At 48.7% G+C, this 23,248-nt stretch overlaps 1 protein-coding gene across 2 annotated transcripts in view; it reads right to left on the reverse strand.

Moving 5' to 3' along the window:
- The window catches only part of GRID1 (glutamate ionotropic receptor delta type subunit 1), a 689,073-nt gene that overhangs the window by 519,693 nt on the left and 146,132 nt on the right, over positions 1 to 23,248 (reverse strand). For both annotated transcript variants that reach the window (XM_027062464.2, XM_027062467.2), the window contains exon 3: positions 16,644 to 16,928. In XM_027062464.2, the coding sequence (XP_026918265.1) occupies positions 16,644 to 16,928 (285 nt within the window). The remainder of the gene's footprint in view (positions 1 to 16,643; positions 16,929 to 23,248) is intronic.

Raw genomic sequence — 23,248 nt, forward strand, 5'->3', positions numbered from 1 at the left:
TCCTTTTACTTCTGTTACATCTAACCCATTTCATAAAATAAGCATTCGCTCAGTACCTCCTCCATGCTCCCAGCTACCTTAGGGTGGTCCCTCTGGGAAGTCTCCACTCCCACGTGGCAGTCCTGGCTCCAGGACCATCTCTCCCATTTGTCTCCTAGCCCTGGGTGTCCTGGTACCTTCCTACAGTTGTTAGTCTGGGATGCTTCCACATCACCCCTGCCAAAACGTGTCAGTGGCTCGCCATGTTAAACTCCCCCCTCTGAAGGACGCAGAGTGGGCTGGGTCTCCCTGACTGTACCCCGCCTAGTAGCCAGGACACGAGGAGTCTCAAGGAATAATGAGAACAGGCTGGAGAAAGGAGGTGAGGGACAGACCTTGAAGGTCATAGGACCACCTGAAGGGATCTGAACTCGACTCTTGAGGAGGAGGGGTACCACTGTCAGGCTCTAAGCAGAGCGCTGAACTCAGGAAGGTGACTTTTGGTGGCAGGGTGAAGAATGGATGGATGTCTTCCGAAAGGTACAACATGTGAATCCACACCACACGCACACACACACGCACACAGGCTCCCAAGAGACCACACTCTTCTCCAATCCCTCAGAAAGCAAAGTGGACAAAGGTGGAAACAACCCAAATGTCTACTGACAGAAGAATGGCCAAACAAAATGTGGTCTGTACACACCATGGAACATTATTCGGCCTTAAAAACGAAGGAAATTCCCACACATACTATGACATGAAGGAACCTTGAAGACATGGGGCTGTAAAATAAGCCAATCACAGGTAGATAAATGCTGTGTGATCCCACCTGTGAGGTACCTAGAGCAGTCAAATTCACAGGGACAGAAAGGGGGTGGCTGCCAGGCACTAGGGGGCACTAGTGTTCACAGGGGGGACACAGTTCTGGTTTTACAAGGTGAAGAGTTCTGGAGCTGGATGGTGATGGCTGCTCAACGCTGGGAATGTACTAAAGGCCACTGAGCTACACACTTGAAAATTACTCCAATGGTAATTTTTGTATTGTATATGCTTTACCACAATAAAAAAAAAAGCAAAGTGGGAAGTTCCCAGTGTTGAGAGATGATGCAAAGATCTTGGGAGAAGGGGAAGCCTTTGATTATGACTTGTCACCCAAAGACTCTTGCCCCCATCGGAGGTGAACTAGGAACAAGGACCTTTCCTGCCACAGTGCCCCTGGGGGACTCTGAGAGATGGGAGAAGTCCCTTCTAGTCCAGACCAGCTCTGACTGGTGGACAGCTCCTAATTCCTGAACCACCTTTCCTGACCAGAGGCCCTGCTCCTGGGGCAACTTAGAGTGGACTGGACTCCTCGACTGACATCAGCCCTGCCCCCAGGCCCATCCACTGCTCCTCCTGAGAGCTTGGGGTTCCTCCTCTACACGTTCATGTCAGCCTGAACTCATCAGCAACAGACAGGTGTGATCCCTTCAAAGCAAGACACAGGGACCACCTCCCGCCACTGCCCGCCCCCACCGAGCGACCCAAATTCCCAAATCATTTCTCACGAGAGCTGCAGCTGACCTCAGAGGGCCCCTGCTCCATTTCATCTGGTTCTCTGATTTTGGATTTGGGCCCTGAACTTCTGCCTAATCACATTTCTCCTCAGTAACATCACAGCCAAGAATTTATCTTCCTCCAAGCCATCAAAAAGCCGGGGACCAGGACAAGGTCTGTTCTCCTCCAAAACACTTCTCTCCCTGTGTGCCTTATTTTGGTACCTGGCAGCTCACCACCATCCTTCTAGATTCCTAATTAGAAAACAGAGTCCCCTGGAACTCGGCAACCCTGCTTTCTAGCAATACATCCCACAGAAATACGCAGACACGTGCACGAAGCTGTACGTTCCACACAGAGCCGCCTGCAAGTGCACAGTAACTAGAAACCACCTAAATGAGGAAACGGATCAATAAAGCCCACAGTCCACCCTGCGGAATGCTGGGCGGCAGGTGACAAGAGCAAGCGAGAGCCAAGTGGGCCGGCACGGAGTGAAAAGCTCCAAAGCACCCCAAGCGGAAAGCTCGACACAAAACAATACATGAAGCGTGGTCCTGCTTCTGCTTTTGAAAAGAGCCACGTGCATGAATGCGAACATCTGCACGTATGTGTGACGTGATCAGGAAAGTCCTCTAATTACCTCTCAAGAGGAGAGCAGGTATGTGGGAGAGGGAGAAGAGGGAGCGTGGAGGGCGTATAGTTTTCCTTGATGCCCATGTCGTTTGCATTTTTTCAACAAGAACAGATTCATTCCCTGTGTTACTTACAGAATTAAAAGTATCTTCAAGGAAAAGAAAGCAGAGTGGTCTACCTTTCCATGTTTCCTCACCACCCTTAGGATACACAGCCCCTCAGCCACCTGGTTGGGCACTCCATGTCAGTCCTTGATCCCAGAGACTAGACTCCAGCCAGGCATAAACCTAGGCCAGCCCAGAACATCTCTGTTTTCTCTCAGTCTGGGCCCCACACCTGCCCTCCACCCCCTGCCCAGGCCTCCTCACTCCCAGGACTCAACTCAGCTCCAGCAGGCCTCCCCAGGCTCTGCGAGGCGGGCAGAGCTCACCCACTACAGCTCAGATGGCCCTCATAGCTCGACCTCCATCACAAGCCTTGTCCCCACTCATGGCAGTTACCCTTGGGGCCAAGGAGGCAAAGGCCGCACCCACCTCACTCACCTCCAGCTCTCCACACAGCACCTGGGCCTCACACAGCACCTGGAGTTCAATGGGCATCTGTCCGATGGAGCCAGACTGACTGGGTACAGGAGGCCCCACTCTGGACAACCAAGAACGCCAGAACAGGCATCCACAGATTCCATGACCTCTTTCAAAGCCAGCCTGCAGGAAGCTCCCATAGGGCAGTCCGGCCCCTGCCCTCTGGGGCTCTCCTGGTCCTGCAAAAATGGGACCTGCTAGGGACCCACCAGACCATGAGAGGGCTATACTCTGAACAGTGAGCGAACTGGGCTCGACTGAGAAACAGCCAAACAAAGCCCACCTCTGCACATGCTTTAAAGTGAGCCAGGGCACCAGGGTGGCTCAGTCAGTTAAGCCTCCAACTCTTTTTTTTTTTTTTTAATTTTTTTTCAACGTTTATTTATTTTTTGGGACAGAGAGAGACAGAGCATCAATGGGGGAGGGGCAGAGAGAGAGGGAGACACAGAATCGGAAACAAGCCTCCAACTCTTGGTTTCAGCGCAGGTCATGATCTCATGATTCGTGAGTTTGAGCCCCGCATCAGGCTTCATGCTGACAGCGTGGAGCCTGCTTGGGACTCTCTCTCTCACCCTGTCTCTCTGCCCCTCCCCCACTCACTCTCCCTGTCTCTCTCCCAAAATAAGTAAATAAAAACTAAAAAAATAAATAAATAAAGTGAGCCAGAGCTACCGCCCATCTGTCCTCGGTCCCTATGGCATAGATCCGGTTGCTCTGGGGGAATCCTTTGAAGTGCTGCAGAAGCCTGGTCCCTCTGAGGAGCCAGCCACCCGGCTTCTTTCTTCCGGAAGACTCAGAGCCCTGCAAGCCTCCCTTCCTTGCTGCCAAGAGAAGGTGGTTGCGGGGGTCCCTGCCACCCTCCCAGCCAGCACAACCACGGTGGCCCTGTCTTGATTTTCTAACTGCCACTTTCTTAACCTCAGCATCTGTGAGCCTCATTAGAAGACTCTGCAAACCCTCTCCGGATGTGCACAGGAAAGAAACAAACAAACAAGCCAACAGGCAGACAAGGCAACCCAAAACAATTAAACCAAAAAATTAAAAGACAGCATGCCAGGCCGACGTGAGGAGGTAGGTAAGGACAGCAGGCAAGTCCTCACAGGCACGACATCAGGCCACTTGGAAGATGACTTCCAGCAAGGAATTGGATAAACAGAAACCCACAGGGAAAGCAGTGTGTCAGGTGTGACCCTAGCTTCTGGTTCTGAGTGGGCTTGTCACCACTCCCAGAGCCTCCAGTGAGGTGGACAGCTGCCACCAAAATCAAAACTCCCAGTCTTCTTCTTACAATGGAGAATGGCCATACAATGCAATTTTGTGCAATTTCATGCAATTTCAGCTTTTTCACGTTCCAGGATGAGGGGACCAAGGAGGTCAGGCTTCCGTTCTCAAGCATTGCCGCTGGGCAGGAGAGTTCCCACAGGAGGGCAGGCCTCTGTGTCACAGCACACATCTCACATCAGAAGAGGGGAAAGCCGACCACGGACACGAGTTGCCCCTGGCCAGGCCACCTGAGTCTGCATGTCCCAGGCCCACCCACCCTTCCCACGGATGCCTCACTTCCCAGCACTCGGTCATGTAAACTGCCAGCCCCCCCAAACCTCCCTCCTGTTGAACACGCCATTTCACATCCTGGTTGTTCCTGGGATTTCCTTGCCCCCTCCTCTGCCCGAAACCCTCCTTGCTCCCAGCTATAATTCAAACTCCACCATCTCCCTGGGCAGTTTGTTCAGCACTAGGCTCAGAGGCCAATAAGCTGGTGCTGTCCTGGGTACTGAAGAGGAACAGGAACAGTGAAAAGTGGCCTGGGGTCACCGGGAGCTCCATCCTTCAGACCCAGCATTTCATTTCGACTTCCCCAGAACCCCTGAGGTAGGCATCTTTATTATCCCTGTTACCGAAGGGAGAAAACTAAAGATGAAAAAGATTTGTCCACGTGCCCAGAAATAAGTCTGAAGGAGGCTGAGGCAGGAATGACACCCAAGTCCTCCAGCAGGCTCCCCACAAAACCAAGGCAGACACTACAGCCTTCATCGTGATATGAACATTTGTTCCTCCTGGGAAACTGTAGAGAGAACCTTCAGGTGAACTGAGCCTGTTTGAACTCTCGTCGGGCCCTGGCCTCCAGATACACAGAATCTCCCTACACACCTGCCAAAGGAGGAAAATATAGGCAGAAATTCAGTGGGCTGAACACACTGGTCCACTGCTGGGACTGGAGGAGGGCGAGTCTTTGGCTTTGTACATCTTTGGACTCCATAGAAATTATGTATCACTGTTGTAACTGGAAATTTTAGACAGACTTCCAGTTATGGAATGAGAAAATCAGGGGATGAAAGCTACAGCACAAGGAATATAATTTGTAATAACGTTATACCTTGACAGAATGCTGCTACACTTGTGGTGAACACAGCATAACATACAGCCTTGTTGATTCACACTATGGTGTACCTGAAACTAATGTAACATTGTGAGTCAACTATACTTCAATTTAAAAAAATCTCAAATAGGGACACCTGGCTGGCTCAGTCGGTTAAGTGTCTGACTCTTGACTTCAGCTCAGATTATAATCTCACGGTTTGTGAGTTCAAGCCCCACATGGGGCTCTGGGCTGACAGTGTGGAGCCTGCTTGGGATTCTCTCTCTGCCTCTCTGTCTTCCCCTCCCCTGCTCGCTCACTCTCTTTCTCTCAAAAATAAATAAATAAAATAAATCTTAAAAAATCTTTTAAAAAATCTCAAATGGGGTGCCTGGGTGGCTCAGTCGGTTGGCATCTGACTTCAGCTCAGGTCATGATCTCACCGTTCATGAGTTCGAGCCCCACGTCGGGCTCTGTGCTGACAGCTCGGAGCCTGGAGCTTGCTTCAGATTCTGTCTCCCTCTCTCTCTGTCCCTCCCGACCTCTCTCTCTCTCTCTCTCTCTCTTTCTCTCCTCTCTCAGTAATAAATAAACATTAAAAATTTTTTTTAAATCTCAAATAAACAAATGCTTCCTAGAAGAATAAATGGGCAATGAAATGTCCCAAAATACAGATTCCTTCATTCACTCGCTCGTCGAATATTTAATGAGCACCTACTATGTTCCAGCTGCTGTTCTAAATGCTGGCTATGCAGCATCATTCAACAAAACAGACCAAATCCCTGCCTGTACGGAACTCACATTCTAGTTGGGGTAAGACACACATCAAAAAATAAATAAATGGCAGTGGATTTAATGAAAACAAATAAGGCAGGAAGGGAAAAGGGGTGCCAAGAGGAAAAAGAGTTCATCTTCAAAAGAGTTAGTGAGGGAAGGCAGATGGGATTAAAGCCAGGCCCTGAAGGTGAGGAAACAGCCTGAAGATATCTAACTTCTTGGTGGGAAGAGTGTCCCAGCAGAGGAAACAGCCATCACAAAGGTTCTGAGGCCAGACTGCACCTGGTATGTTCACATAGCAGCAAGGAACTAGAGGGGAATAGATAGGATTGGGGGGAAAGGGGCCATGACAGTGGGCAGGACATGAAGGCAGGGCAGTGGCTGTTACTCCCGTACAAAATGGAAAGCTCCAGTGGCCACAGTGGACCTTTGGGTTAACATCTGAGGTTCCCACAGGACACTTTACACCTTCACACCTTTGGGTGCCCCAGTACCTTCCTGCCTCCTGAGACTCCCGAGGGGAAGGATGTTCCGAAAACTGTTTCAGAGATCCTGTCTGGATGCAAGCCAAGCCAGTGCCACCAGCCGCCCTCCCACAGAACCCTGCTGTAGCCTCCAGCCAGCCAGGTCAGCGCTGAGCACCAGGCAAGAGAAACCCACTTCCCAGGCCTCAGCTGAGATCCCCTTGCAAAAGGCAAAGGAAAACTTTTAAAGCATAAGGTCCCAACCCCACTACTGTGTGCCAAGCACATGCTAAAGGCCAGGTTCCACCACGAGCCTAGGAGGGAAGTGCTGTGATACACATCTTACAGACCAGGAAAACCAAGGCTTCAAAGGGTACACGGCTCCCCCAGGATGCAGTAAACAGTGCAGCAGGGACTTGAACCTAGTTCTTTCTGACACTACAGCCTGTGTTCACAACACCCCAATGAGAAGGCTTCTCTGTCCAGTGACCAGATGTCAGAGCTCTCATCCTGGCTGGAGACGGCTTTGTCCTGAGTGCCAGCACGGTTGCCAAAGGGCTTCCCTGTCTCCCCTTGCCCCTCCCCTGCCATCCACACCTCCCAGTCCCACTCCCTCTCTCCTGGCCAGCCACACTGACACTCTAGGTCCCTAAGAACCCTCTTTAGGAACAGAAAGGCAGCTACAGGGAGGCTGCACATGGGCCCCAGGCACAGGGCCTGTGGCCACCCAACCAGTGATGAAGTGACTGGGGCCAAGGACAGGTGACCTACAATTTTCTTTCTTCAAAACATATGTTGCTATATCTAGCAATATTCTACCCCTTCATTGGGCTGGTAGTTACTCTGGTGCATACATTTGTCAAACCCATCAAATATCACACATCTAAGGAGTATATTATATTGCATGTCAGTTACACCTCAATATAGTTCATTACAAAAAATGAAGGCACTCCCGTGACATTGCTGGGTCCTGTTAGCATGCTTTCCCTGACAGAACGGTAGGAGGTGATTTAATTGAGGCCTTGAAGAGGACACGGTATTTCATTTCACCGAGGGGCGGGGGACAGATCCAATCTGAGCCAATGGTCTTCCCAGACGTTGGGGCCACATCACATGGTACTCTTCCTGGAATTCTGGCATTTAACAACAAAACCTATTTCCTCTTGTGTGCTGGGGTCAATGGGATCAAAGCAATCAGGACCAGCAGGAGAGGGTTGACAATGGGGCCATATCTGTCTTCCAAGGGGACTTTCTGGCATGGTGTAGAAGAGGAAAGCACAGAAGGTCTAGCCAAGTTCTTGCTGTGGCGGCTACTGTGGCCTCCAGCTGCACAAGGGGGCATATGTGGGGGCCAGTGCAGGCTTGTCTTCCCGTTCTTTATCCATGCCTGTATCAGGCCTTTCCTCCCATCCCCAGATGCACTCTGGAATCTGGCAGAGGGGTGAGGGAACTTCAGACTTAATGAACTTTAATCTTCTAGGGAATGCTACAATGAACATGCCCTGAAGTATAGTTGCTTTGTAATTAGATGGAAGAACAAAACCCAAAACACTCGTCCTGGTAAAGTTATTGTCGAACTTCTTGGTAGGTTTCCTAGCAATTAAACTCACTTACTCATTTCATCTAGAAAAAGCATTTATTACTTCAATTTAAACTAATGCCATAATGATACAATGTGTGTTATTAATGAGATCCTCAGTTGTCTGGCCTGCTTTGCCAGGGGCCAGAAAGAAGACGCTGTTGGTGCAGAGCATTAAAACAGCATTTGGTCTGGGGCATCTGGGTGGCTCAGTCAGTTAAGCATTGGAGTCTTGATTTCCGCTCAGGTCATGATCTCACAGTTTTTCAGATCCAGCCCCACACTGGGCTGTGTGCTGACACTGCAGAGCCTGCTTGGGATTCTCTCTCTCCCTCCTCCCAACTCTCTCTCAAAATAAATAAATAAACTTTTTTTAAAAATAGCATTTAGTCCAAATGATTCTTTCTTCTGGGGAGTTTCACTTCAAGAAGGCTCAGGGGTAAGGTCCAATGGCTGACAGATGTTTGCTATGAGAACCAGTCAGGCTGTCCGGCTGAGGAGGTGTGATGGCTCACCAGAGCCACCTGTGACCATGTAGTGAATGTCCCCTGCAGGTGAGACACCTGACCCCCAAACTCTGTCTCCCTATGTACCAAGAACACAACCAAGATGTGGTCCAGGCCTCAGAACAAGCCACAGCAGAGATTCACCAGCTCAGAGGTCAAGAGAAAAGAAGCAGCAATGGGGCCCCGCACTGGCCACAATTCCTGAGTAAATAAGTCTGACGGAGCACTTAAGCATGTGCCAGGCGCTGGTCCGAGCCCTTTGCATGTATTAACTAAATTAATCCCTACACTGACCCTACAAGTAAGGATCATTATTTTATCCCCACTTTATAAACAAAGAGACTATGGCACGACTTGGGGGATATGCCCAGTGTCACAGCTATAGAAGCAGAACTGGGATTCAACCCCGGCAGACTGTTCTTGAGCCCATGCCCCTAACCGCTACACTCAAGGTAATCCTGAGCCAGAGTGGAGGGGCAAAGAGCTGGACCTCTCACGGCAACCCTCTGCAGAGGCCCTGTGGCCATACCCAGTCCTCCGATGGAAGAGCGCCAAGTACCTCCACTCCCGGTTCCCACACACAGTTTGCTATTATCACACAGACCACCTGCTTTGTGCCACAAACTCCGCTGAGTGCTTGCTCTCATAGCCTATGAATTCCCATCCCATTCCAGAGGTGAGGAAACTGAAGCTCCGAGAAGGTCTCCATGGGCAGTAAGAAGGAGGGAGCGGTGGCAAGCCACATTTTTTTTCTGTTTACTTATTTTTTGTACTTGATACAAAACTCAAAAGGTATTTTTTTAAGTGCTGTGAAAAGCAGATCTCCCGTGCGTGTCCCAAGTCATTGTGTTTCTCTCTCTAAAACAACACTTCACCACACGGATGGTGTGTGTACTCAAATACATATACACAAGCTTGCTTTTACACCGAGCAACCCTCCACACCTTTGTTCTCACTTGGCTATTGTCAGCTAACAGCATCACGTGTTCGAACTCTTGCCTCATAGTACATAAAGAACTAGTATTCAACTATATATATACATCTCCTAATAGATTAACCAATTTGCTGAAGATGAGCATTTAGGTTGTTGGCAATTTCTGCTGTTACCAACAATGCTACAATAAATCTTTGTGTATTAAAAAGAGAGTCTACCTGCAGTGTTTGCCATGCGGACCCAGAGGCAGTGAGCACAGCTGTGATACCCAGCTTTGGGAATCAGACATGGCCAGCCCCCTGTTCCTCAGCTGTATGACCTAGAGTGAGCCTCTTTACTTCTCTGAGCCTCAGTTTCCCCGTAAAACAGGAATGGAGCGAACCCACCTGGAAGTGTTGCCATGAAATGATGTAAGCTGGCGCTGTTAAAGTGCCTGCATCGTGCTTGGCGCAGAGCGAGGGCTGGAGAGACAGGAGCTGTTACTCACTGACACCTAAGTCAGCTGGGGCATTCAAGTTCTGCCTGCAGCTTGGACTCCAGGCCTGGGGCTTGTCCTCAGTCTAATCAGAGTTCCTCTCTATGCGTTACTTCCTTCTCTTTCATGAGCAGCCAGTGAGTCTGGACACAAGAGCTGAAGGACTGGGGCCATCCAGAGATGAAGACCCCCATGTCCTCTATCTGCCCTCAGGCCTCTGAATGGGCATGAAAAATAGGCCCAACGGCACCACCCGAGGTAGCAAGGTACAGCTCCCAGGGATTTCTGGGGGTCCTAAGCTCACTGTGAGCCTCTAAGGCCTGCCTGGACTATAGTCCAGCCTCACCCCTAGCCACTAACCACAATCCAGGCATATGATCTGTCTCTTCTTCACTGCTTCCAGGCCTTCCAGTGTGCTCTTCCCTCTTCCTGGGACACTCTTCCTACTCCCTTTTGCTCCCAAGCCCTTTGTTTACCCAACTCCTAATAGTCCTTAAGTCGTTGCTTACATGTCACCTCCTGCAGGAAGCTCTCCTTAACCACCTTGCCACAGGCTGTGCAATCCCCACCAAGAACAAGATTGGCCCTGGGCCATGGCAGAGTCATGGAGGAATGTCAGGCCACGGCTTCAGGGAAAGAGGCAGTCTAGCATCAGGAGCCACATGTGTCTTATGCTGGGACCTAACTGTGGGTACCCAGCCAGGAGGGCAAATCTGTCCTCAGTGCAGAGAGTGAGTTTTTGGAAGGAGAATATGACATTTGGGCAGGGTAGGACTCCTTAAGTGAGAAGAAAAAGAGCTAACTGTATAAAAGGTGAATAAATCTAACAACAATATAATATAGAACTTCTGTGCATTAAGACAACTAACTGACAGAAGTTATCTCCCATACTTAAAAAAGAAAAGTCTCAGTGTTTTGAAATGGGCAAAAATTTTAAATGGTAAACAGGCATTTCATAGAAAACAAAAATAGTTCATAAAGATAGGAAAAAATGCTCAATTTCATCTGTTATCAAGAAAATATAAATTTAAATCATACTAAGATACCATGTCACATGAAAATCTTAAAAGTAAAAAGAATACCAGGTGTCGGTGAGGTGGGGAGCTTTGAGAATTCTGGAACGTTGCAGACAGCAGTGTAAACAGGTAGAGATGCTTTGCAAACCAATGTGAAATAACCTAATAAATTGAAACATGCCTGGATAAAATACTCCAGCAATTCTGCTCCTCAGGATGGACTTTCAAAAAACTCTTTCACAAACTAGTGCAGCCACTCTAGAAAACAGTATGGAGGTTCCTCAAAAAGTTAAAAATGGAACTACCCTACGATGCTATAATCACACTACTGAGTATTTACCCAAAGAAAACAAAAACACTAATTCAGAGGGCTACAAGCACCCCAATGTTAAAGCAGCATTAATTACAATAGCCTAGATATGGAAGCAGCCCAAGTGTCCACTGACTGATAAACAGATAAAGAAAATCTGCTATATTATACAATGGAATACTACTCAGCCATAAAAAAGAATGAAATCTTGCCATTTGCAATGACATAGAAGGAGTTACAGAGTATTATGCTAAGTGAAACAAGTAAGTCAGAGAAAGACAAATACCACACGATTTCACCCTTATGTGGAATTTGAGAAACAAAACAAATGAGCAAATGGAGGAAAAAAGAGAGAGACAAACCAAGAAATAGACTCTTAACTATACAGAATGAACTGATGGGTTATCAGAGGGGAGGTGGGTAGACAGATGGGTTAAATAGGTGATGGGGATTAAGGAGTGCATTTGTTGTGATGAGCACTGGCTGATTAAAATAAAAACTTTAAAAAAAAGAAATATTGAGAATATTTAAAACTTTAAACTTTAAGAAATAAATTAAAATGTGAATAAGTAAAAAAAAAAAAAGCCTCTTGCACAAACATCAAAAGTACAAGAATGTTCTAATTAGCATTATATGTAATAGCAAAAACCTGGAAATAACTCAAATGCCCATAACAATAAAATGGATAATAAATCAGATGATACTATGCAACCATAGAAAATGACTGAATACACCTGAATTGGATGAATGGCCCTCAAAAACCTAATTTTGAGTGAAAAAGGCAGTCACAAAAGTGTATAGAAGTGCTATTCCATATATTTAAAGTTCACAAACAGACCAAACCTAAGCAATATGCATTTCAGGATCCATACCTGTATGATAAACTATCAAGAAAAGCAGGGAACTGGCTAGCACACTATCAGGTTAGTGGTTATGTCCCCTCAGTAAAGGAGGACATGATAGGAAAGGGACGCACGTGGTTCCTTTACATTTTTTAAACTGGTATGGATTCATGGGAGTTTATTTATTATCATTCTTGTAACTTGGCATATACATTGTTACCATGTGTGACTTTTAGTTGTTTTTAATAATTTAAAAACTAGCACAAGGGGTGCCTGGGCAGCTCAGTCGGTTGAGTGTCTGACTCTTGATTTCGGTTCAGTTCATGATATCATAGTCTGTGAGATCGAGCCCCGTGTTGGGCTCTGAGCTGACAGCACAGGACCTGCTTGAGATTCTCTCTTTCCTCTCTCTTTCTCTGCCCCTTCCCGGATCATACTTGCACGTGCTCGCTCGCTCTCTCTCTCTCTCAAAATAAATAAATAACCTTTATGTATGTATATACATACATAAATACATAAGAGCACAAATAGACAGTGGCCACTCATGCAGATCCTGACCCACCCCCCAGCCTGCAGGCTGGTCCAGGGGCCAAGAGCAAGCTGCTGCACACTGGAGACGCTATAGAGAAAAGAGCTCTGGTGTCCCGACTTCACATCCCAGCCCTGTGTAGCTTTAGCCAACTTCCTCTGTTTCTTTACCTGTGAAGAGTTCTTAGCAAAATCATCGTCCGTGGTTGGGACACGGTGAATATTTGTTGAATGAATGAGTCAAGACATCCAAGATTCCATCATAACTACCACCCTCATCCAAATGTATTCCTGAGGGGGAAATTGTGGCTACAGCTTCTAGCACCCACCTCCCCACACGCACAAATGAATATCCCAGAATTTGAAGTGGCACATCAGAAAGTTCTCTGTTCTGTTCGATCCAAACTTTTGGTATTTCAATGTTACAGATTTTCTCTCCCAAATGTCAGCTTCTCTTCTATTTTTCCTTTCGCTGTCACAACAAGCATACAAGTATTTTCAATGGAATTTTACCAAATGGCACATCTTACATTTTGTAAACTATATACATGCACACTCCTCTTCTCGCCCCTCTGCCAAGTTCTGTCTCAGGGCCCAGTGATTTTGCTTCTTTGACCCTCATCTCCTGACTCAAATGCCCAGTCCTAAGGTTCCACCCAGAGCAGGTTATTCCTGGGCTTAAAGAGAGGCCAGGGGGCAAATGAGGAAGCATCAGGCCTCCTTAAGCAACAGGGGGAGCTTCTGTGTGACATTCACTAAAGCCCTGAGCACACCAGCCTAGGAATGCCAAGTCCATTCCAAATCACTTTTCCTTCCTTCTTGGCATCAACTTGCCCAGCTGGGGACAGGAAAAGGAAGCTGGAGCCTAGCAAACCCCAGATTACAGAAATAGGATGGTGCCTTGGCTAAGGGCGTGGGCATTAAGGTCAAAAAGAACCTCTCTGGACGTCATGTTCTTTATCTGTAAAACACAACAATAATCCCACCTCAGAGAGTTATTGAATGGCATAAATATATATATATAATATACATTTAATATACATAAAGATACTTGCAGATCAGCATTTAAAAAAAAAGTTGCCATATCCCCAAACCACTTCTGTTTGACTTTGGAAGGAATAAAACAGTCTTTACACTCAATTTGCTTTTTAATTGGGCTCATCTGCAGCTAGTGCTGCAGTGGTGGGGTGGAGGAGGGGACCTAAAGAGCTCTGGAGACACCATTTGTCTTGGGCATATCAGCAGTGTAAGCCCACCTACTACTCTCAGACAGGCCAATGCCAGCCATGCTGAGAAAGCACTCACAACCTGCACTCATGAGCTGGAGATACCGCATCAAACAGCACATGGGTTGCAAAACAGGCCAGAGACTAGACTGTTGCATGAGCAGCACAGCCAGGACAAGCAGTGGAAGTCAAAGTGGTTACAGTTTACAGAGAATATTTTGGAGCAGAAACCTGGCCTCAGAGGCTGTCAAATCAGCGGACCAACGTCCAGGGCCCACAAAAGTAGGAGGTGTTGCACAGAAGCCAGTGAAAGAGCTTTGGTCTCCAGAACGCCTAAAGCCAAACAGATCAGCACCCAGGACAGCGACAATCAAATGTATGGCAGCACTGAGACCTCGCATTCACCCCCACCATCCAGATCAGAATCAGCAAACATAGCAGGTTGCCGCCAGTCCCTCCCCTGCACCATGCAAACCTCACGGAGCAGTCATGGCATTTTCTATGGTGAGCCCACATACAGCCTCAGAATCCTTCTGAATCCTTCCCAATACAGCATTCAAGGCTCAACCAGTTGCTGGTCTATTAGAGGAAAGCTATTGGTTTACCCTGTCTTCATGGAATCACTGACAAAGGCCAGTCTGGTTGAAAACTAACTTCAAACCCCACCAAAGGTAGCAAAAGTATCCAAGTCAGAAAAAGAGGCACATCTTTAGGCTTGATTGGAGGTGTTGGGTAGGAGGGGAGAGGTGAGGGGCAGGGAAGTGTGTTTGCAGAATGAAACATCCTAGCCCACCTCCTCCACTTCAGAGGTCAGACTACCCGGTGCCTTGTCTTTCTTCCCATTTTTTCCTTTGTCTTCTGTGAAAATTGCTTGAAATATCCATGTCCTCATAAATTAGATGCTTCATTCACACACTGATAATTTCTTGGGGCCAACTCTGTGCCAGGCATGGTACTAAGCAGCAGGGACACAGTAGTGAATAGCACCTGGCCTGCTCCCCTGGAGCTTACAGCCTGGTGTGAAAGTCAGTGTCCATCAACAATTAACCCTCAAAAGTTTGTCAGGACAAGCTAATAGCAGGCCAAGACAGTGAGATGTGTACCTCACAGATGTAACCAAGGAGCCAGCTCCATAGGAAAGAGAGGAGCCTTCAGACAGGTAGGGATCAGGGCCCCTTTCTTTGGAAGTTCCCACCTCCCAGGCCTTGGGGAAAACCAAGGCTTGAAAAGTTCCTGTAGGCTACAGCACAAAGGGAACAAAGATGTTGGAATAAGGGGGGCTAGGGGGCTTGCAGACCCTACCCCACAGCATCCTCCAGCCCTGGCGGTGCCCACACCTCCCAACAGCCCAGCCTCAGAGAAAACTGGATGCCTGGGTTGAAACATCAGTATGAAGCATTCTCAGGGAAGGCTGAGCCTCTGAGAGACACCCTGTGGGCTCCGGGGGGCTATGCCATGACCTCCAATGCCCTCCACCACCACCACCCAGGGCCAGAGATTGAATGCAGGTGGGAGGGAGAGGTCAGGCCTTGGACACAGTCTAGTTCAAGTGCTTGAAGCCTTGAGTCACCCTTGTCTCCATCACCACCTCATTTCACTTCAGCACAGTGACTGTTTGCTCTTCTAATTCCTCCTGGAAGACTCTAAACAGCATATTTGCTCAAGAGCTGGGGACAACATTCCAGTCTTAGAGAAGCAGAGTATTTAGGCAAATGCAAACATATGCTGGTTTCTCTTCTTAGTTACATTCTTGGCAAAGGAATTATTTCACCAAGAGACAAATCAGGACTTTCGAGGGCGCATTCATTCCAACCTGGCCCCAGCGATGGGACTGCTGACCCTTACCAGTCCCCAGACCCTTTAAAGACATGTAATATGAGTGGCAGCAGCTATAAAAGGGTGACACAGGGATCCCTGTGAGGGAACTACTCTATGTCCTGACCCTAGTGGTCACCTAGTGGTGATAAAATTGCATAGAAGTGAATACAGACACCCAAGTGCCTATAAACTGGAGAAGGATGAAAAAGGTCTCTGGATTACATCAATATCAAATGCTGCTTATGATATGATATGAGTCATGCAACATGTTGCCCATGGGGAAACTGGGTGAAGGGTGCATGGGATCTCTCTGTATTATTTCTCATAATTGCATGTGAATCTCAGTTATCTGAAAATTAAGTCTTTTTTAAAAAAAACACATAATGCAGAAACCGTTTCATCTTGGGAGTAGGACTGGCCTGTTTTCACAGAGCAGCCATAAGAAAACCTAAAACTATTTCTCCAAAGCCCATTTTTGTGCATTTTTAACAAAGTATGATTTTTTTTTTCATATGGGAGGTCTTCAAAAAAGCCACATTCAGCAACATCCACATGACCTTACCTGGCCCCATGACCTTTAGGGTGCCCCTCCCCTGACCTATGCCCCAGCCTGTGACTCTGAAACTCAGGGCAGACCATGGTAGAGGGAGACAAGGGGCTGGGAGGGTCAGGTGACTGTCCAGTGTGAAGGACAGTCTTTGAAGAGGAGTCTTCTGGGAGGACCGTGCTGGCTGGCCTCCACCTCTACCTACATGCAGCCCTTCGGATCCCTGCCAGCAGTTTATTAATATTTTATTGAAAACTCTAAGATGATTCAAACTTCAGCTGTCATGATAAGGTGTCGTTGCTAGGCAACATTCGTGCTTGTCTACAGATCTGTTTTTGCAGCTCTTCCCCCACTGGCAAAGCTCAAGGTTAGGCCCTAGCACCCCGAGACCCATACCGCTCAGACCCCCAACCACCATGTGCACCCAGCCCACTCTGAAGCACTCAGCCACCAGCCAATGGCCTGGCTCATGGGTCTCCCAATGCCCAACGTGCCTCCCAGGAGCCACAGAGTAACCCCTGCCCCCAACTCACCATACTCGCTGTCGTAGAACATGACAAACTTCTGCCAGCGCAGCTCTGTCACCAGCCTAAGCATGACGTCATTGAGGCGCACGGGCGGTCTGGAGGCCAGCGTGTAGGCCTCACCATCAGGGCTGGGGTTCAGATGGCAGGCAGTGCGCGGAGACCCCCCTGGGTTGCGCTGGACAAAGAGGTGTGGGATATGCATCGCATCTGTGAGTGACTGCAGGGCGTTGGCAGACGCACAGCCAGTGGACGTGACCAAGGCCAAAATCCCCTGGGTCATGAGGTCACAGGCTAGAAAGAGAGGGAAGAGAGAGGGATGGGTCAGCACGGGGACAATGCTGCACTGGCTTCGATTCACATGGCCCATGCCTAGCAGCTCATGCCCGGGGCCCCAAGAAATGCTGCCTGCCTCCAGAGACAGAACTACCCCGGGCCAGGCCAGGAGCTCTCACATGCAGAGTCCCACTGATGCTTTCAGGGATCCTGCCACCCAGATGTTCTTACACCCATTCAGCAGATGAGGAAATGGAGGCTGGGTGAGGCAAAATCATTTGCTCAAAGGTTACTCAAAGAGGGATGGTAGGACGAGAATCCAATGCACATCTGCTTGAAACACCCATCAGGGTTGCTAAATTAGCCATCCTGTTTCCCACCTGGGATGTGAGCCTTTTAAGAGCCAAGAACTCATTTTGTGGATCTGTGTGTCTCCAAGGCCAAGACATAAGCCATGAATATACTGTGTGCGCTATGATTGTTGGCTAGACTGAACTGATTGAGGCTGAAGGGAATAGATTACATCAGAAAGTCAGGGAGACACTTACCCCAGAGGACTCAGGTTTCAGGCAAAAAAAAAAAAAAAAAAAGACAGCACTCCTAGGTCTTCTGGCCAAGTCCACTTAATTTATATCATAAAATACTGGGTCAAACCCCAGATGAAGCAGTCAGTTCCAGAAGCCCAAGATTATTCAAAAGCCAGTTGATAATAACAAAGGAAGATGCACGGCAGCTAGGTGGAGGAGGGGAGGGAGGGAGGGAGCCGCCAGCAGCCTGTTCTTGGGCTGAGGCCCTCGCGGCCCATCTTTTGAAGTCATCCAGTATCCGTGAGGAGTGCCCCTTTTAGCCACAGACTTACGTCTTTGGGGGACATCAGACCAATTAATAGAAACATGCACCGCCCAACACTGCAACCCACTGCTCTGGTTTTGAAGCAAACATTTATTAATAATGCTTATGTGATGGAGGGATGTGGGAGAGCAGATGCAGCTTCAAAACACAGCCTGGGAATGTCAGCAGGCCATCTGCCGCAGACAGCAGACTTTTGAGCAACTTTGACAATGCAGTTCTTTCGGTTGAGAGACTTTGGGTTTATGTAAACGTCTCAGACAAGGCTGAGAGGAGACCAGGAGCAGAGGAAACAACCCCAAGGAGAAGGCAGTGGGGGCCTGGGAAGGTGAGGGAGGAGGGAGGCCCTCCACACCTCCAAACCCCAAAGGCCGGCTGCTCCCCACGTAAGGGCGCTCACTGGGCACATTCACGGGCATCAGCAGGACGGTGACTCAAATGCCCGCAGTGCTCCCTGCTGGACCCTCAACCCCCATACATAATGCAGGGGCAGGGGCAGGGATGGTGAAATGAGATCCTCTGATGTCTCCTGGGAGTCACACAGCCATCCAAATGCTCTGACCAACTCCCATGCAAGCTTCACATGGCAGTTCTCTCCCAAACAAAAATCCAATTGCGTCATGCTCCTGTTAAGGCCTTCAGTGGCTCCCAAGAGCTTTGGGGACAGAGTCTTGTAGGCTTCCCAATGCCTGTAGCTTCCTGCTCTTCACATGCCCCTGCCCACTATGCCCAGGCCAACCAGCCCCGTTTGAGCCCCTGGAACCCTCCATATTTTCTGTTCCCTCTTGCAACTTTCAACTTGAGTGAATACTCAAGACTCAGACTCTATATCCCCAGACTAGCCAGCAGCCCCCTGTCTTGAGCTCCCCCTACACCCATACTTTCCCTGTCAGGGCATGATGCATGGCTTGTGTAATTCTCTGTCTCTCCTAGGACCACACACTCCAGGGAGCCATGTGATGTGCCTGTTCTGTTCATCATCCTTCCCTAGACACACACCGTGTCCAGCACATGGCAGTCGGCAAAGACTCGTGCAAGAATGCAGTAAGCCTGGACATTTTCATGCCCTCTGGTCAATAATTCCACTTTAGGCACCTATCAAAGTTATGGGAGTGGCTCTGGATCCCAAAACATTCATAGGATACTTATCCATGCTGTTGAAATATTGCTCACAATCTAAAAGATGCAGATAGATGAGTGGTTATGAAAAATACTCCATTTGTTGAAAGCATATGTAGCCTTTAAAATTATTGATGAAGATACTAAGGTAACATGGGAAAGTGCTTGTCATGAAAATAATACAAAATTGTATGTCTTTTATTACATCGATTAAATAAAACTCAACACACATGAAAGACCAGAAGAAAATATTGCAAAATGCTAAAAGTACATTTTACAAGAGGCCTGAACTGATTTTCCTTCTTTTCCATATTTTGCCAAAATTTCGAGTCATGAACAGATCATTCTTTTAGAAAAGAAAAATAATCTTCCAATAATGGGTAAGTTGTGAAGCTATATAGGAGGAGGGACTATTTTCTGAGAATTTTCCCTGTGCCAAATACTGTTGAGTACGTGTGTGTGTGTGTGTGTGTGTGTGTGTGTGTGTGTGTGTGTTGAGTACTTTATGTATGTGTCATTGTGTCCATTTTCCAGATAACAAGTTAGTTATGAGGCCACACAACCAATAAGAGACAGCGCTGACTGAAATGCCATCCAATCTAAAAAACACTTCTGAGAGGCAGCTAAGTGACAACAGCAGGGCACGAAATTATACACACCCCAGAACTGTAACTAGATAAAAAGCTTGCTTATGGAAAAGGCAGGAGAAAACACCAAAAGGCAAGAAAAGAACAAGGTGTGGTGATGCTGAATGGATTTCTCTTTATTCTCTGGTACATACTTTCTTCAATGCCAATACACTGAATTTCTAACTCTAAGAAGTAATCTTACAAAATAAACTGGATATCACAAGGATGGAAAGCTGTCCAGACACCCAGCCCAGGACACCCACAAGAGTGCTCCTGGCTGCCATCACTCACTCCCGGCCCTCCACTGCCCACCCCATCCAACTCCCTCCCAGGTCATCACCTGACTTCTGATGGCAAACCCTGTGCCCATTCCATATACACCGGTTCTGAAGTCACTGAACCTCTCTGAACCTCAGTTTCCCCATCTGGGCAGGCATCCCACCGTCACTGCAGACTGCTTCCTTCCCCTCTGTGTGTTTCATACATATACTCAGCGCCCCCTACTGTGTGCAAACCCCTGCACTGGGCACTGGGGGAGCAAAGGGCACCAGCCCCAATTCTGAGAAGCTTGGATCCACCAAGAAGACAGACCCCATGATTCAGCCTGTGGGGAAGGAGAGATGAAGCTCCTTGGGACCCAGAGAAGGGTGACCTCAGGGTCTCAGAGAAAGAGGATTTAAACCAGCTGAGATGAAGGAAAACAGCATGACAGAGGGATGCAGCATGACAAAGACACAGGGGCCAGGCAGCAAGAACATGCTCAGGGAACAATTGTCTGACTGGTCACTTTGCCCCAGTCCTGCTGGTAGCCAGGGACACCAACTTCTTGGCTGGGCCTGGGCTCACCAGGGCAGCAGAAGAAGCCCTAGAATCTCACTAACCAAGGTTCTGGTTTGGGCTCCTCCGGTCACATGGGGTGAGAGCTCCAGTGATCCCATCTGTCCTATGACGTGGCCGGCGCTGTGCCTGGCACGTCCTACCCTGAGAGTCCCAGATCTGGAGAAGCCTGGATCAGCAGGATGCTGGCATTTCAGGGAACACTGGCAGGATTGTGATTGTGAGACTGTCCCAGAATGCTGACAGAGCCCAAGGGTCCTTTGTGAGCCTCCATTTTCTAAATGAGGATAAGAATCTCTACCCAGCAGAGCTAGGGGAACATGGACTTAGGACATGGACAGCAAGTGCCAACCCTTGCTGTGTACAGGAAAGAGGTTAAATAGAAGCCAGTTTCCTGCCACTCTTCTTGGGCATCCCCATCTCCCCCATCAACGTCCCCAATCAAGTCATGCCCAGGATCCCAAGAAACAGTAGTTAAGACAGAGAGTACCCTCACTCCTGCTGCTGACAGCCCTCGCCGTAGAGGTGGGCACCACTGCCCCACCTCTCGTACAGCCACCTGCAGCATCATGCAAACTCCTCAAGCCGCCAGCCTCGGAAACTGGGTGGATAATTAAGGCTGGAAGCTTCTCCCAGGCACTAATGGAGAGGCCCGATGCAAGTCAATTTCCAATCCGTTGTGAATGGCCTGCTAATTGGGGCACTGTTGAAATGATGGTTATTTAGAGGCTCCTAACATAAAAATAATATGATCAAAATACATCAGATCAAAGCCAAATCAGCTATTAGCTTAATCAAGGTTGTGTGCTCATTCCGGGACAGGACATACCCCCAATGCAGAGAGAGATGCTGAACCCCAGTGACAGGGTCCCCTGGCCTGAGTCTGAGTCTGGGCCCTGCCACAAACATGCTATGGGACCTTGGGCAAAGTGCCGGCCCTCTCCGGGCCTCTGTGTTTTCTCTGTCATGTAACAATGATCGCGCCCACTTCACAGGGGTGTTTTGCTCATTCCGTGAAAGGTCTTGGTATGTGAAGAGCCATTCGCACCGCCTGGCACGCAGTAGGGATGCAGAAGTCACCACTGTTATTACCTCTCCTGCTTAGACGTGTTTCCGCAGCTCACTACAAGAGCCTCTGTTATAATTCTTTGCCTCCAATATCATGTGGTCATAAAGCTGATCTCTCTCTTGATTGCAACAATGCATGCTTGATGACTTGATAAGGACACCCTGAGAGTGGCTCATCAGCTGGGAAAGCAAGAAGCAGAGCTGAATGTGATGATCAGCTTCGAGCCCCCTCCCCAAGCCTGGTGGCCTAGGAGAGCAGAGGGTCTCTGCAAAGATCTATGCACTGCCCAACAGTGTCCCAGGAATTGGGAGAAAGAGGGTGCTCAGAGCTCAAGCTTGGGCCCAAATGAGAGGACCCATGGGCTCCGCCAGCATTCCGGGACAGCCTCACAATCACATTCCTGCCAGTGTCCCCTGAGATGCCAGCATCCTGCTGATCCAGGCTTCTCCAGACATAGGACTCTGAGGGTAGGTCGTGGCAGGCACAGCACCGGCTACATCACAGGACAGACAGGATCTCTAGAACTCTCACCCCGTGTGAGCTTTCTGATCTCCTGGGGAGAACACTGCAGCACAGAGAGGGCTGGCCGGTCAGCCAGGGCCACCTAGCCAGAGAGCACAGAGCAAAGAGATCATCAGAAGCAGACCACCAGGAGCCTCTAGAGCCAGTCCCAGAAGAGACAGTGGCCAGCAGGGGACAGAGCCCAGGATTCCGTGGCTAATGCTAGCCAGCACTTCCCTGGACAGAAACACCTAGGACAGCTCCAAACTCAGGGCAGGCCCCAGGGGAGGAGCTGGCCGGCAGGCACAAGGCCTCTCTCTCTGCTGACAGCAAATCCGTGCCGTATCAAGTCATTCGGTGCCTGCAGGTGGACACTGTTGAGAAGAGAAGTATCCCCAGGTACTCCAGGTACTACCCCGTTTCATGTCCAGTCTTCTCCATCCCCATCAGGATTCCTGGAGAATTCTCAGGCTAAAATTGGTTGGGAGAAGCAATACCCCAGAAGCCTTGGGCTAGAAGAGACAATTTGTGGTGCCACCACTCAGAAATGATGGCCACAGCTGCCCTCCCGGAAGGTGCCCCTGGCATATCCACACTGCTCCTCCCGGAAGACCAGATGTGGCCCAGCGTAAGTGAGATCCACCCACGTGGGCCCCTCAACCTCACGTGCCAACTGGCCTCTGGCTAGCCCCTTCAAGAATCACGAGACTCTTCCAGATGGACAAGGCAAGAGAGAGGGCATTCCACCTGGGTAGGAGCAGAGGTGCCCAGGGAAGCCTGCCAAGGCTCTGCTCATCTCAGCAGGCAGCAGATGGGAGAGCCAGGCTCTGGGCAGCCCAGGGCTTCGCCCTACCCTACAGAAGTAACGGTCTCTCTCTCGGGTGGGGGTCCAGCAGGCCAGCCCCAGGAGCTCTAGCACCTCTGCCTGCCCCGTAAGTGGGGCTCCCAGTGACAGCTCGTTATCGTAATCATCTTAACAGCCATGAGCACTCACCCTCCCCTGAGCTACCCTCATTATTGGTGCCCTTCCTTTCCTCCTTTAAGCTGGCACTGCTTTATTAATATTTGAATTCTAATGGCTAATGCTTTAAATTAAGGTAGCATTTATAAATACTTTATAGTCAATGAATAATTGACCAAATTTAGTATTGTCATAACTCATAGTAAATTATTGATCTATGAAGAATAAATATTTTTTCATGTTTTATTAAGACACTTAAAAGGTAAACAATACCATCAAATGGTGGGGGGGAAATGGGTGATAGTACCAGACAAAGGCAGGTGCTAGAGCTCTGGTCCCTATAGTACATTGACCCTCCCTAGCCACTTACCAT

The sequence above is a fragment of the Acinonyx jubatus genome, chromosome D2 (genome assembly GCF_027475565.1).
Source record: "Acinonyx jubatus isolate Ajub_Pintada_27869175 chromosome D2, VMU_Ajub_asm_v1.0, whole genome shotgun sequence".
NCBI classification, from domain to species: domain Eukaryota; kingdom Metazoa; phylum Chordata; class Mammalia; order Carnivora; family Felidae; genus Acinonyx; species Acinonyx jubatus.